The sequence below is a fragment of the Salmo salar genome, chromosome ssa26 (assembly GCF_905237065.1).
Source record: "Salmo salar chromosome ssa26, Ssal_v3.1, whole genome shotgun sequence".
NCBI classification, from domain to species: domain Eukaryota; kingdom Metazoa; phylum Chordata; class Actinopteri; order Salmoniformes; family Salmonidae; genus Salmo; species Salmo salar.
Window position 1 is genome coordinate 49,324,188 of NC_059467.1, and position 15,936 is coordinate 49,340,123.

Below are 15,936 nucleotides of genomic sequence, written 5' to 3' on the forward strand. Positions count from 1 at the left end.
TGTCGCTCTACCAACCAGATCTCCTATCTGCTGCCTCGTCTGTGTCTATTCAGTCTGTGGATTCTCAAAATAACATTATGATTTCAAATGTAGGAGCCTGTTTTACACTATTGTTTAAGAGACATTGTCTAATCTAACTGAATGTGTGATATTGTTGCGCTCAACAACAACAAAAAAATCTATATTTTGCACAAAAAAGAAAGGAAAAAAAAGTCCTGAATTGCTTTTTGTGAACACATTTTCTACAGAAAAATGGCTATGTATGTTCCAATTTGAGAATATCTTTCCTTTTTTATTTATTTGACAGTTTATACGGATTTAGCCTGTGTTGTAATCCGGATGACAATAGTTACGTCAATAGTGACGAAGGTCTCAACTGTCAATAGCATGTTGTAACGTTTGTCTTATGACGGCGTTATGAAGGCGTTTTTGCAACTTACCAAACAGATAAAATAGTCTCTCAGCGGGCTATAGTTATATACCTTATATCTTAGTTCTATACAAACATTATATACAATAGAAATAAAGACTATTGGTTTCAAAGGAAATAATTGAATTGAAAACCCCTCATCTGTGGACCGATCTGGAGTCAGCTCGAAGTTAATTATGTTATTTCTTACTACCACGAAAGTATTCCGCGTGACCACGTGCTTTGATCATTTCCATTTGATGTAAATATGTAAACTGTTCTCGCCTATCGCCTTACGTCGGGCCTCTATCGCAATGTCTATTTGTCAGATATTGTAGCGAAAAGCACAAATCGGAGAGCCCAGTTTGTTTATACCCTCCCTCTCAGACACGTTGCCGTAGGAGAGGCTGCACGGGGTGTCCGTTACTCCATCACGACATTCACCGCATCCCTACACCGACCTGGGGGGGAGCCCAGCCATGAGCCCAGGGTCCTGATCTCACCGCTCATAGCAGACCCCGGGGGAAGCCGATATAGTCACTTGTTCCGGTAAGTCAGGACGCTATGAGACCCTGTGTCACGGCAGATGAGCGCACTGGCGCTGACATAAGCGACGAGGCTGGACTGATCTAGAAAACACACGTGTTGTACAGCCCACTACAAGAGTTGGATGATAAACCTAGTAGTCTTCTGTTTTCATCCATTTGCTTTTGGACTACAACAAGCTTTCATTGTACAGTAGTTTGTCACATATCTTGTCGGAGAGGTTGTGGAACTAATGTGTGAGGTGAGAGTGTTATTTCTGCGTGTGGTGACGCGTCCAGGGTTGCGCTCAGAGGGATTAATACATAGTATCGACTTGGGTGACGACTATTCTTTCATTCATGTTGGTTACATTGTAGCAATGAGCTTTTGTAGCGATGTTTCTACACTATTTTATCTGGGCAAATTAGATTTAAACCGAGTTGTCTTTGTCTATTAATGTGTGATATACTATACCGTTTAGTAAGTCTTAAATCATTTTAACTGCTCTAATATAAATTCCCAATAGAACTGGAATAGAATTAGATGTTTATAGGTGTGTTTTCTTGTCGGTGTCCGGTGTTTAATGAACATGTGAAATAAGTTAAAAACCAATGTGTTGTCGGCGGTGTTGGGCTTTTCTTTATTACGTAATGTTACACAGTGATCCTTTACGGACGGACTTGTAGATATACTTTATCCAGACAGGCCACGATCTATGTACAGGATCTATTCTATCGTTTCAGTGGATTGACTTGATATCGATGGATCAGTACGAGCTGTATCCTAGGCATTGGTTTACCTTGATATTCAAGCATAACTCCCACTGTTTATTCCATTGTAAAATGGTAGAGTAGTCGATACGTATCTGTGTTGCCCAGTGAAGGCATTTCACCTTAGCCATGTGTAGAAGCATTTTACATTAAAAGGACTCTCGACTTCCGTTAAGACATCAACATAATATTCACTAGCATTACAAACATAATTACGCCTTCATAACCATTTTATAACACGTGCTTTTATACAGAGGAATTTTTTCAGAATGCTCCAGCCAGGATACTAATCTGTTATCAGTGACCAGTATAATTCCCACTGGCTTTGCCTGAAAACCATTTTAACCTGGATATCCACAATGGTGTAATATATTTATCTGTCTGTTAGAGCTGGTCCCTCCAAGGAAGTGGATTCTGAATGTATCTGGGTCTGAAATGTGGGTTTTAGGAGAAATGTAGGAACAAATGTAGAAGGACATGCATGTGTTTTCGTTATCGCAGAGAGAGAGAGAGAACAGTAAACATCTTACATAATAACCTGCTAGAATTATATAATAAAGTGCCCTGTGTAATGATTTGGAAAGCTTGTGTCCCATAAAGTCATTTAACTCGCCTATTTTGTGTACTAACCTAACCTTTGCTTTAATTTAATGGCATAACGCATGTTAAACACGTGGAAGCTGGTGGTTTCCTATATGAATCACAGGACCGGTTTCCCAGAGCCAGAGGAAACCTAGTCTTGGAATAAAATGCACTTTCAATTGAGATTCATCATTGAGATTTTCCCGAAAATCTACCAAGTTTCTATACTGGGAATAATTTATATTTATCCCGAGAGTCCCGGGGAATACCGCAACAAAAAAATCGTAAGTGCTTATTTAAAGTGTTTAAAACCAAGATATGGTCACGATGCCAGGGTTTCTCCACAAATAAGATTGTTGCTGCGCCACTATGTAAAGATTTCACAGCAAGTGAAAGTGATATTTAGTGTTAGAGTAACTTTGATTGCCAATGATATAGTTGTAACTTGCGGCCGTTGATAAATTCCGAGCTTTGACAGATTCCTGAATAGATTGAAGGCGTTTCAGCAGCAGGCCTGTGAGGCTGTCACACAGCGCACCTCGGGTATGCTGGACCGTTGGCGAATCATACAAACCTTGTCATGGCAATCAAACTAAAGTCAAGTGACCAAAGTTGCTAAACTTGCTAGATAACCTCCAACGAGTTACAGAATATCTCCTATTTGGCTAAATCGAGTTGATGATTATACAGAGAGGCCTACAGATCAGTTCACGAATATCAACGTATCTTAACAGGGACCAACTATGTAACAAAACATAAATACATCTATATCTACCAGACAGCTACTGTCATACTGTTTGTTGATCATATTCTATACCCGAAGCTGTCATATGGGCACCGAGCAAATACAGCGCAGAGACGTGGCTTAAATGTTATAGGGGTATTTTGACATGCGAAAACGAGACGTGATTTGATAATGTAACCTACAGATACCAGAATACAGTTAGGAATGTTCATACGAGACAGGAGTCAGGATTCTGGTTGGTTTCAGTGGGTTGGGAAGATAGGAAAATAACCTCTATATACAAGGCCACTACGAGTCAATAGATAAATAATACTATAGATTTAAGCTACATTATTGCATGCTGAATGTTTCTGATCTGTGATCGATGAGCAAACGAATACATGAGCTGTACCACTTCCACTTGTCCAGTCAGAGATCAATTAAACAAATATACAGACAGAGATTCAATGAAACAAAATCACATCGATTGATTATCAGACACGTCACAGGCTTTTTGATCGGGAGGAGGAACAGGCTGAAGAGCAAAATCTACTGGTATAACATGCTAGTAGACTGTTCTGATCAGCTAATAAAGGAACACACTACATTTACATTTACATTTTACATTTAAGTCATTTAGCAGACGCTCTTATCCAGAGCGACTTACAAATTGGTGCATTCACCTTATAATATCCAGTGGAACAACCACTTTACAATAGTGCATCTAAATCTTTTAAGGGGGGGTTAGAAGGATTACTTTATCCTATCCCAGGTATTCCTTAAAGAGGTGGGGTTTCAGGTGTCTCCGGAAGGTGGTGATTGACTCCGCTGTCCTGGCGTCGTGAGGGAGCTTGTTCCACCATTGGGGTGCCAGAGCAGCGAACAGTTTTGACTGGGCTGAGTGGGAACTGTGCCTCCTCAGAGGTAGGGAGGCGAGCAGGCCAGAGGTGGATGAACGCTAGACTAAACATGATCATTAGCACTCACCTCAATTTAGATAAAATGTCACCTGCCTAATTGTTACCAAATACCAAAAGGAGATGCAATGAAAACCAAACTCTGACATTGATTGATTCACACCCCTCTTGTTTGAGAGACAATTTTGCAGGTTTAAATATTATTTCTTGCAATTCTACACATTTTGTCATGGGATGCAAGGAAAATGTTGCCGTTTTAAAGCACATTTTCTTTCAATTCTATACATTTTAGCCATGTAATGTGTATTCATGTGATATTTGAGTGACTCAAAAACTACAACAATATCTATGGGCTAAAAAAAGTGAATAAAAAGAGTGACATGGGCTGATTGATCTGGACATTCCTGACTAGTTCTAAATATCTCTCTAATGTGTACAATGACTAACATGACAAGAGGAACTGATGATGTTATACCCAGTATAGAAATGTCACCTTGTACATTCTACTATTAGAACTTTCAGGACTAAATTTAAAGCTGGACTGAGTTGCTTAAATATATATATATATATATATATATATATATATATATACTGCTCAAAAAAATAAAGGGAACACTTAAACAACACATCCTAGATCTGAATGAAATAAATAATCTTATTAAATACTTTTTTCTTTACATAGTTGAATGTGCTGACAACAAAATCACACAAAAATAATTAATGGAAATCCAATTTATCAACCCATGGAGGTCTGGATTTGGAGTCACACTCAAAATTAAAGTGGAAAACCACACTACAGGCTGATCCAACTTTGATGTAATGTCCTTAAAACAAGTCAAAATGAGGCTCAGTAGTGTGTGTGGCCTCCGCGTGCCTGTATGACCTCCCTACAGCGCCTGGGCATGCTCCTGATGAGGTGGCGGATGGTCTCCTGAGGGATCTCCTCCCAGACCTGGACTAAAGCATCCGCCAACTCCTGGACAGTCTGTGGTGCAACGTGGCGTTGGTGGATGGAGTGAGACATGATGTCCCAGATGTGCTCAATTGGATTCAGGTCTGGGGAACGGGTGGGCCAGTCCATAGCATCAATGCCTTCCTCTTGCAGGAACTGCTGACACACTCCAGCCACATGAGGTCTAGCATTGTCTTGCATTAGGAGGAACCCAGGGCCAACTGCACCAGCATATGGTCTCACAAGGGGTCTGAGGATCTCATCTCGGTACCTAATGGCAGTCAGGCTACCTCTGGCGAGCACATGGAGGGCTGTGCGGCCCCCCAAAGAAATGCTACCCCACACCATGACTGACCCACCACCAAACCGGTCATGCTGGAGGATGTTGCAGGCAGCAGAACGTTCTCCACGGCGTCTCCAGACACTGTCACGTCTGTCACGTGCTCAGTGTGAACCTGCTTTCATCTGTGAAGAGCACAGGGCGCCAATGGTAATATTGGTGTTCTCTGGCAAATGCCAAACGTCCTGCACGGTGTTGGACTGTAAGCACAACCCCCACCTGTGGACGTCGGGCCCTCATACCACCCTCATGGAGTCTGTTTCTGACCGTTTGAGCAGACACATGCACATTTGTGGCCTGCTGGAGGTCATTTTGTAGGGCTCTAGCAGTGCTTCTCCTGCTCCTCCTTGCACAAAGGCGGAGGTAGCGGTCCTGCTGCTGGGTTGTTGCCCTCCTACGGCCTCCTCCACGTCTCCTGATGTACTGGCCTTTCTCCTAGTAGCGCCTCCATGCTCTGGACACTGCGCTGACAGACACAGCAAACCTTCTTGCCACAGCTCGCATTGATGTGCCATCCTGGATGAGCTGCACTACCTGAGCCACTTGTGTGGGTTGTAGACTCCGTCTCATGCTACCATTAGAGTGAAAGCACCGCCAGCATTCAAAAGTGACCAAAACATCAGCCAGGAAGCATAGGAACTGAGAAGTGGTCTGTGGTCACCACCTGCACAACCACTCCTTTATTGGGGGTGTCTTGCTAATTGCCTATAATTTCCACCTGTTGTCTATTCCATTTGCACAACAGCATGTGAAATTTATTGTCAATCAGTGTTGCTTCCTAAGTGGACAGTTTGATTTCACAGAAGTGTGATTGACTTGGAGTTACATTGTGTTGTTTAAGTGTTCCCTTTATTTTTTTGAGCAGTGTATATATATATATATATATATATTTTACGAAACTCGCACCCCGCCTAGTTTATTTTTAACCCTTACATTCAACAAATTAAAAAGTGTTTTTCTCTTGCCCATGAACTAGGTTTTCTACATTGTACATTGTGTTGCAGGTGCATGATAATGTACTGTATATTGTGTTTTCGGTGCATAATAATGTACTGTATATTGTGTTGCAGGTGCATGATAATGTACTGTATATTGTGTTGCAGGTGCATGATAATGTACTGTATATTGTGTTGCAGGTGCATAATAATGTACTGTATATTGTGTTGCAGGTGCATGATAATGTACTGTATATTGTGTTGCAGGTGCATGATAATGTACTGTATATTGTGTTGCAGGTGCATAATAATGTACTGTACATTGTGTTGCAGGTGCATAATGTACTGTATATTGTGTTGCAGGTGCATAATAATGTACTGTATATTGTGTTGCAGGTAGGTGATAATAATGTACTGTATATTGTGTTGCAGGTGCATACTAATGTACTGTATATTGTGTTGCAGGTGCATGATAATGTACTGTATATTGTGTTGCAGGTAAATAATAATGTACTGTACATTGTGTTGCAGGTGCATGATAATGTACTGTATATTGTGTTGCAGGTGCATAATAATGTACTGTACATTGTGTTGCAGGTGCATAATGTACTGTATATTGTGTTGCAGGTGCATAATAATGTACTGTATATTGTGTTGCAGGCAGGTGCATACTAATGTACTGTATATTGTGTTGCAGGTGCATACTAATGTACTGTATATTGTGTTGCAGGTGCATGATAATGTACTGTATATTGTGTTGCAGGTAAATAATAATGTACTGTACATTGTGTTGCAGGTGTATGATAATGTACTGTATATTGTGTTGCAGGTGAATGATAATGTGCTGTACATTGTGTTGTAGGTGTGTGATAATGTACTGTATATTGTGTTGCAGGTGAATGATAATGTACTGTATATTGTGTTGCAGGTGAATGATAATGTGCTGTACATTTTGTTGCAGATGTGTGATAATGTACTGTACATTGTGTTGCAGGTGTGTGATAATGTACTGTACATTGTGTTGCAGATGTGTGATAATAATGTACTGTACATTGTGTTGCAGGTGTGTGATAATGTACTGTACATTGTGTTGCAGGTGTGTGATAATAATGTACTGTACATTGTGTTGCAGGTGTGTGATAATAATGTACTGTACATTGTGTTGCAGGTGTGTGATAATAATGTACTGTACATTGTGTTGCAGGTGTGTGATAATAATGTACTGTACATTGTGTTGCAGGTGTGTGATAATGTACTGTACATTGTGTTGCAGGTGTGTGATAATAATGTACTGTACATTGTGTTGCAGGTGTGTGATAATGTACTGTACATTGTGTTGCAGGTGTGTGATGCTCTCCAGTGGATGAGAGCCCGTAGCCCTGCTATCCGGTGGAGGATGTCTGCGTCGGACTCTGATTACTCAATAGACTACCTGGCCAGTGACAGTGAGGATAATGACAACGACAGTGGCGTGGGACTGAGCCCCGACGGACACACAGTCGACAGTGCCAGGACGGCACCTTCATCCTCCTTACCCCCACCCTCATCATCATCATCATCATCATTATTAAGGGACTCTCCCAGTAACACTGACTGTGGTTCTTCTAAGGACAGGATCTCCAGGCTAAACAGGAATTCCAACCATGAGGACCCCCATAGGCTGAGCAGTGACACGGGAGATTTCGGGGACTCTGGCCTCAGTAGGGATGGGGACAGTGATAACTCCAACGATGCTGACCCTCGACTGAGCAGGGACAGAGATTCTAGTTGTGGTGGCACCCTTCCAGCCACCTACGAGGGGGTCCGCTGCCCCAGTGAGACCCAGGGATATAGCTGGCCCACTGAGGCCAGTGAGACCCAGGAATATAGTCCTACTGTGTATGGCCAGCAGCAGCAGAGACTGTCATGGAGCCCGACGTCCTCCTCTCAAGCCTGGGATAGAAGCAGTAGACAGAGTGGCACTGGGAAGCCTGGGCAGGGCAGGAAGAGGGCACACAGCCATGGATGTCATCCTGGAGACCAGTATGAAGGCTGTAGGAACAGAGACACACCGAAACCTGGGGAGCCTGAGAAGGATCAGCTGTTTGCCCAGAAGGTGAAGGGTCACCACATACAGTAGATCCTATAAATTCTACATGTCATTCTAGAGGGTCGCCCTGCTTATAAGACCCGTTATAAGACATGGGTCACACAGCCCAAATGCCACCCGATTCCCTGGACAGTGCACTACACCCTATCGGTCCTGGTCAAAAGTAGTGTACTAGTAAGGGTGTAGTGCACTAGTACACTACTATGGGCGCTCAAAACAAAACAAAGAGCACTATGAATGGAACAGGGTGATAATGTGTAGCTTTAAGTAGAATATATGGCAATAAAATGTGTCATTAATTGAAGAAGATATGGCTAGACAACACTAGTTGTTTTAATCAGAAGATATGGCTAGACAACACTAGTTGTTTTAATCAGAAGATATGGCTAGACAACACTAGTTGTTTTAATCAGAAGATATGGCTAGACAACACTAGTTGTTTTAATCAGAAGATATGGCTAGACAACACTAGTTGTTTTAATCAGAAGATATGGCTAGACAACACTAGTTGTTTTAATCAGAAGATATGGCTAGACAACACTAGTTGTTTTAATCAGAAGATATGGCTAGACAACACTAGTTGTTTTAATCAGAAGATATGGCTAGACAACACTAGTTGTTTTAATCAGAAGATATGGCTAGACAACACTAGTTGTTTTAATCAGAAGATATGGCTAGACAACACTAGTTGTTTTAATCAGAAGATATGGCTATAATGCTAGTTGCTAACCCCCAGTATTCATGTTATAAGGCTAGAGAATACTAGTTGCTAATGCTAACCCCCCAGTATTCATGTTATATAGCTAGAGAATACTAGTTGCTAATGCTAACCCCCCAGTATTCATGTTATATAGCTAGAGAATACTAGTTGCTAATGCTAACCCCCCAGTATTCATGTTATATAGCTAGAGAATACTAGTTGCTAATGCTAACCCCCCAGTATTCACGTAATATAGCTAGAGAATACTAGTTGCTAATCCCCAGTATTCATGTTATATAGCTAGAGAATACTAGTTGCTAATGCTAACCCCCCAGTATTCACGTTATATAGCTAGAGAATACTAGTTGCTAACCCCCAGTATTCATGTTATATAGCTAGAGAATACTAGTTGCTAATGCTAACCCCCCAGTATTCACGTTATATAGCTAGAGAATACTAGTTGCTAATCCCCAGTATTCATGTTATATAGCTAGAGAATACTAGTTGCTAATGCTAACCCCCAGTATTCACGTTATACAGCTAGAGAATACTAGTTGCTAACCCCCAGTATTCATGTTATATAGCTAGAGAATACTAGTTGCTAATGCTAACCCCCCAGTATTCATGTTATATAGCTAGAGAATACTAGTTGCTAATGCTAACCCCCAGTATTCATGTTATATAGCTAGAGAATACTAGTTGCTAATGCTAACCCCCCAGTATTCACGTTATATAGCTAGAGAATACTAGTTGCTAACCCCCCAGTATTCATGTTATATAGCTAGAGAATACTAGTTGCTAATGCTAACCCCCCAGTATTCACGTTATATAGCTAGAGAATACTAGTTGCTAACCCCCAGTATTCATGTTATATAGCTAGAGAATACTAGTTGCTAATGCTAACCCCCCAGTATTCACGTTATATAGCTAGAGAATACTAGTTGCTAATCCCCAGTATTCATGTTATATAGCTAGAGAATACTAGTTGCTAATGCTAACCCCCAGTATTCACGTTATATAGCTAGAGAATACTAGTTGCTAACCCCCAGTATTCATGTTATATAGCTAGAGAATACTAGTTGCTAATGCTAACCCCCCAGTATTCATGTTATATAGCTAGAGAATACTAGTTGCTAATGCTAACCCCCAGTATTCATGTTATATAGCTAGAGAATACTAGTTGCTAATGCTAACCCCCCAGTATTCATGTTATATAGCTAGAGAATACTAGTTGCTAATGCTAACCCCCAGTATTCATGTTATATAGCTAGAGAATACTAGTTGCTAATGCTAACCCCCAGTATTCATGTTATATAGCTAGAGAATACTAGTTGCTAATGCTAACCCCCAGTATTCATGTTATATAGCTAGAGAATACTAGTTGCTAATGCTAACCCCCAGTATTCACGTTATATAGCTAGAGAATACTAGTTGCTAATGCTAACCCCCCAGTATTCACGTTATATAGCTAGAGAATACTAGTTGCTAATGCTAACCCCAGTATTCATGTTATATAGCTAGAGAATACTAGTTGCTAATGCTAACCCCCAGTATTCATGTTATATAGCTAGAGAATACTAGTTGCTAATGCTAACCCCCAGTATTCATGTTATATAGCTAGAGAATACTAGTTGCTAATGCTAACCCCCCAGTATTCATGTTATATAGCTAGAGAATACTAGTTGCTAATGCTAACCCCCAGTATTCATGTTATATAGCTAGAGAATACTAGTTGCTAATGCTAACCCCCCAGTATTCATGTTATATAGCTAGAGAATACTAGTTGCTAATGCTAACCCATCACTGTGTATGTTGTTGTTTTATTCCATGACCTTATTTTCTGAATAACTGTCATATGTAAATATTTTGTTGTTCCTGGAAGCTGTTGCCGTAGTGATAACCAAACGATACCTGTGTTGTCCTCAGTGTGTGGAGCTCCAGCGTTACCTCCATCCCCTGTCTTCCATCCTGAGAGGCCTGCGCTCTGGGAGGTACTCAGAACGTGAGTGAGTCCTCTAATCTCCAAGAACTCATTTAACCCCTCAATCCTCCCCGTGCTATACCCTACACACACACACACACACACACACACACACACACACACACACACACACACACACACACACACACACACACACACACACACACACACACCCTCTCACACACACACACACACACACACACACACACACACACACACACACACACACACTCACACACACACACACACACACACAGATTTTCTGAATGGTGTGTGTGTGTGTGGTGCGTCACTACAGATCACTACTATAGATAGCCGAAGGCTCATCAGTCATGCTGACTAGGCTGCTGAATGGGAAACATCCTGTTGTCATGCCCTCATGTGTTATTCATACAAGTCACGTTGATTCTTTCACTATAGGCTAAGAGCCACTTTACATACTTGGTAACGTGACATAAACACATTACAGCCATGTTGCTTCACGATAGCAGCCGTCATTTACGATACAATTGAGTAAAGCTATTCTGTTTTACAGGAGTACATCAGTATAAGGAAGGAATAAAATGTAGTTTAATTCATAAGGTACACAGTACAATTGTTAAATTACAAAGGGGCAGCAGCGGAAGCATAAGGAGGAAGGATCAAAGCATAGAACAGAGACAGTGATCTGATCTCCAGTCCTTTTAACCTGAGAGAGAGAGGGAAAGAGACAGACAGACAGAGAGACATAGAGAGTTAGAGAGAGAGAGAGAGAGAGAGAGAGAGAGAGAGAGAGAGAGAGAGAGAGAGAGAGAGAGAGAGAGAGAGAGAGAGAGAGGGAAAGAGACAGACCGACAGAGAGACAGAGAGAGGTAGAGAGAGAGAGAGAGAGAGAGAGAGAGAGAGAGGAAAGAGACAGACAGACAGAGATAGGTAGAGAGAGAGAGAGAGAGAGAGAGAGAGAGAAGAGAGAGAGGGAAAGAGACAGACCGACAGAGAGACAGAGAGAGGTAGAGAGAGAGAGAGAGAGAGAGAGAGAGAGAGAGACAGACAGAGAGACAGAGAGAGGTAGAGAGAGAGAGCGAGAGAGAGAAAGAGAGAGAGGGAAAGAGACAGACAGACAGAGAGACAGAGAGAGAGAGAGAGAGAGAGAGAGAGAAAGAGAGAGAGGGAAAGAGACAGACCGACAGAGAGACAGAGAGAGGTAGAGAGAGAGAGAGAGAGAGAGAGAGAGAGAGAGAGAGAGAGAGAGAGAGAGAGAGAGAGAGAGAGAGAGAGAGAGAGAGAGAGGGAAAGAGACAGACCGACAGAGAGAGAGAGAGAGAGAGAGAGAGAGAGAGAGAGAGAGAGAGAGAGAGACAGATGGAGGTAGAGAGCACACTGCCCACAATATGAGGTGGAAACTGAGCTGCACTTCCTAACCTCCTGCCCAATGTATGACCATATTAGAGACACACATTTCCCTCAGATTACACAGATCCACAAAGAATTAGAAAACAAATCAAATTTTGATAAACTCCCATATCTGCTGGGTGAAATTCCACAGTGTTCCATCACAGCAGCAAGATGTGTGACCTGTTGCCACAAGAAAAGGGCAACCAGTGAAGAACAAACACCATTGTAAATACAACCTATATTTATGCTTATTTATTTTCCCTTTTGTACTTTAACCATTTGTACATCGTTACAACACTGTATATAGACATAATATGACATTTGAAATGCCTTTATACTTTTGGACGTTTTGTGAGTGTAATGTTTACTGTTCATTTTTATTTTTTATTTCAATTTTGTTTATTATCTACTTCACTTGTTTTGGCAATGTAAACATATGTTTCCCATGCCAATAAAACCCCTTGAATTGAATTGAAAGAGAGAGAGGGAGAGAGAGAGTAGAGAGAGATGTAGAGATAGAGAGAGAGAGAGAGAGACAGAGACAGAGGTAGAGAGACAGAGAGAGATGTAAAAGAGAGAGAGAGAGAGAGAGAGAGAGGTAGAGACAGAGAGAGATGTAGAGAGAGAGATGTAGAGAGAGAGACATGTAGAGAGAGAGAGAGAGAGACAGAGAGATGTAAAGAGATAGAGAGACAGAGAGAGATGTAGAAAGAGAGAGACAGAGAGAGATGTAGAGAGAGAGAGAGGTAGAGAGATAGAGAGACAGAGAGAGAGAGAGACAGAGAGAGATGTAGAGAGAGAGAGAGACAGAGACAGAGGTAGAGAGAGAGAGAGAGGTAGAGAGAGAGAGAGACAGAGAGAGATGTAGAGAGAGAGAGAGACAGAGAGATGTAGAGAGAGAGAGAGACAGAGAGAGATGTAGAGAGAGAGAGAGAGAGACAGAGAGATGTAGAGAGAGAGAGACAGAGAGATAAAAGACTTGATCAGACACAGGAAGACTGTTTCCACCCACTATTATCCAGATATGCTGTACCCAGTGGCTTCAGAGTGTCTGTTGTAGAGCTGCGTGGGCCAGGTTACATAGATATTGTAGAGCTACAGAGTGCTAGGGGTTAGTGGGCCAGGTTAGGTAGATATTGTAGAGCTACAGAGTGCTAGGGGTTAGTGGGCCAGGTTAGGTAGATATTGTAGAGCTACAGAGTGCTAGGGGTTAGTGGGCCAGGTTAGGTAGATAATGTAGAGCTACAGAGTGCTAGGGGTTAGTGGGCCAGGTTAGGTAGATATTGTAGAGCTACAGAGTGCTAGGGTTTAGTGGGCCAGGTTAGAGCTACAGAGTGCTAGGGGTTAGTGGGCCAGGTTAGGTAGATATTGTAGAGCTACAGAGTGCTAGGGGTTAGTGGGCCAGGTTAGGTAGATATTGTAGAGCTACAGAGTGCTAGGGGTTAGTGGGCCAGGTTAGCGCTACAGAGTGCTAGGGGTTAGTGGGCCAGGTTAGGTAGATAATGTAGAGCTACAGAGTGCTAGGGGTTAGTGGGCCAGGTTAGGTAGATATTGTAGAGCTACAGAGTGCTAGGGGTTAGTGGGCCAGGTTAGGTAGATATTGTAGAGCTACAGAGTGCTAGGGGTTAGTGGGCCAGGTCAGGTAGATATTGTAGAGCTACAGAGTGCTAGGGGGTAGTGGGCCAGGTTAGGTAGATATTGTAGAGCTACAGAGTGCTAGGGGGTAGTGGGCCAGGTTAGGTAGATATTGTAGAGCTACAGAGTGCTAGGGGTTAGTGGGCCAGGTTAGGTAGATATTGTAGAGCTACAGAGTGCTAGGGGTTAGTGGGCCAGCTTAGGTAGATATTGTAGAGCTACAGAGTGCTAGGGGTTAGTGGTCCAGGTTAGGTAGATATTGTAGAGCTACAGAGTGCTAGGGGTTAGTGGGCCAGGTTACGTAGATATTGTAGAGCTACAGAGTGCTAGGGGTTAGTGGGCCAGGTTAGGTAGATATTGTAGAGCTACAGAGTGCTAGGGGTTACTGGGCCAGGTTAGGTAGATATTGTAGAGCTACAGAGTGCTAGGGGTTAGTGGACCAGGTTAGGTAGATATTGTAGAGCTACAGAGTGCTAGGGGTTAGTGGGCCAGGTTAGGTAGATATTGTAGAGCTACAGAGTGCTAGGGGTTAGTGGACCAGGTTAGGTAGATATTGTAGAGCTACAGAGTGCTAGGGGTTAGTGGGCCAGGTTAGGTAGATATTGTAGAGCTACAGAGTGCTAGGGATTAGTGGGCCAGGTTAGGTAGATATTGTAGAGCTACAGAGTGCTAGGGGTTAGTGGGCCAGGTTAGGTAGATATTGTAGAGCTACAGAGTGCTAGGGGTTAGTGGGCCAGGTTAGGTAGATATTGTAGAGCTACAGAGTGCTAGGGGTTAGTGGGCCAGGTTAGAGCTACAGAGTGCTAGGGGTTAGTGGGCCAGGTTAGGTAGATATTGTAGAGCTACAGAGTGCTAGGGGTTAGTGGACCAGGTTAGGTAGATATTGTAGAGCTACAGAGTGCTAGGGGTTAGTGGGCCAGGTTAGGTAGATATTGTAGAGCTACAGAGTGCTAGGGGTTAGTGGGCCAGGTTAGGTAGATATTGTAGAGCTACAGAGTGCTAGGGGTTAGTGGGCCAGGTTAGGTAGATATTGTAGAGCTACAGAGTGCTAGGGGTTAGTGGGCCAGGTTAGGTAGATATTGTAGAGCTACAGAGTGCTAGGGGTTAGTGGGCCAGGTTAGGTAGATATTGTAGCGCTACAGAGTGCTAGGGGTTAGTGGGCCAGGTTAGGTAGATATTGTAGAGCTACAGAGTGCTAGGGGTTAGTGGACCAGGTTAGGTAGATATTGTAGAGCTACAGAGTGCTAGGGGTTAGTGGGCCAGGTTAGGTAGATATTGTAGAGCTGCAGAGTGCTCGGGGTTAGTGGGCCAGGTTAGGTAGATATTGTAGAGCTACAGAGTGCTAGGGGTTAGTGGGCCAGGTTAGGTAGATATTGTAGAGCTACAGAGTGCTAGGGGTTAGTGGGCCAGGTTAGGTAGATATTGTAGAGCTACAGAGTGCTAGGGGTTAGTGGGCCAGGTTAGGTAGATATTGTAGAGCTACAGAGTGCTAGGGGTTAGTGGGCCAGGTTGGAGCTACAGAGTGCTAGGGGTTAGTGGGCCAGGTTAGGTAGATATTGTAGAGCTACAGAGTGCTAGGGGTTAGTGGGCCAGGTTAGGTAGATATTGTAGAGCTACAGAGTGCTAGGGGTTAGTGGGCCAGGTTGGAGCTACAGAGTGCTAGGGGTTAGTGGGCCAGGTTAGGTAGATATTGTAGAGCTACAGAGTGCTAGGGGTTAGTGGGCCAGGTTAGGTAGATATTGTAGAGCTACAGAGTGCTAGGGGTTAGTGGGCCAGGTTAGGTAGATATTGTAGAGCTACAGAGTGCTAGGGGTTAGTGGATCAGATCAGGAAGTGGCGTCACAGTTACACCAGGGTTTCTCAACCTCTTTTTTGAACCAAGGACTGATATTTTAAATAGGAAGCTTAGAAAACCAGCAGCTCTTTCAAACTCATATTCTCTCTCTGGTGGCCTTGCTCATGATAACTTTTCCCTGTCTGTCCGTCTGTCCGTCTGTTTCCCA

General features: G+C 42.8%; 1 protein-coding gene and 1 long non-coding RNA gene across 5 annotated transcripts in view; both read left to right on the plus strand.

The window, feature by feature from the left end:
- Positions 1–480: 480 nt before the first annotated feature.
- Positions 481–15,936, plus strand: part of LOC106593074 (uncharacterized) — a 28,801-nt gene continuing 13,345 nt past the window's right edge. Inside the window, exons 1-3 of one of the 2 annotated variants that reach the window (XM_045708498.1) lie at positions 481–958; positions 7,497–8,249; positions 10,870–10,945. In XM_045708498.1, coding sequence (XP_045564454.1) covers positions 7,518–8,249; positions 10,870–10,945 — 808 coding nt within the window. In that variant the 5' untranslated portion in view covers positions 481–958; positions 7,497–7,517. The other variant, XM_045708497.1, reaches the window with a different exon arrangement.
- LOC123730764 (uncharacterized) lies at positions 13,181–15,929 on the plus strand. 3 transcript variants are annotated; one of them, XR_006762192.1, is made up of 6 exons: positions 13,181–13,520; positions 13,655–13,752; positions 13,789–14,719; positions 14,756–15,147; positions 15,478–15,575; positions 15,612–15,929. It is a non-coding gene; the product is annotated as an uncharacterized lncRNA (long non-coding RNA). The 3 variants fall into 3 exon arrangements; XR_006762190.1 differs by having other exon boundaries at positions 13,181–13,752; XR_006762191.1 differs by having other exon boundaries at positions 13,181–13,752; positions 13,838–14,719.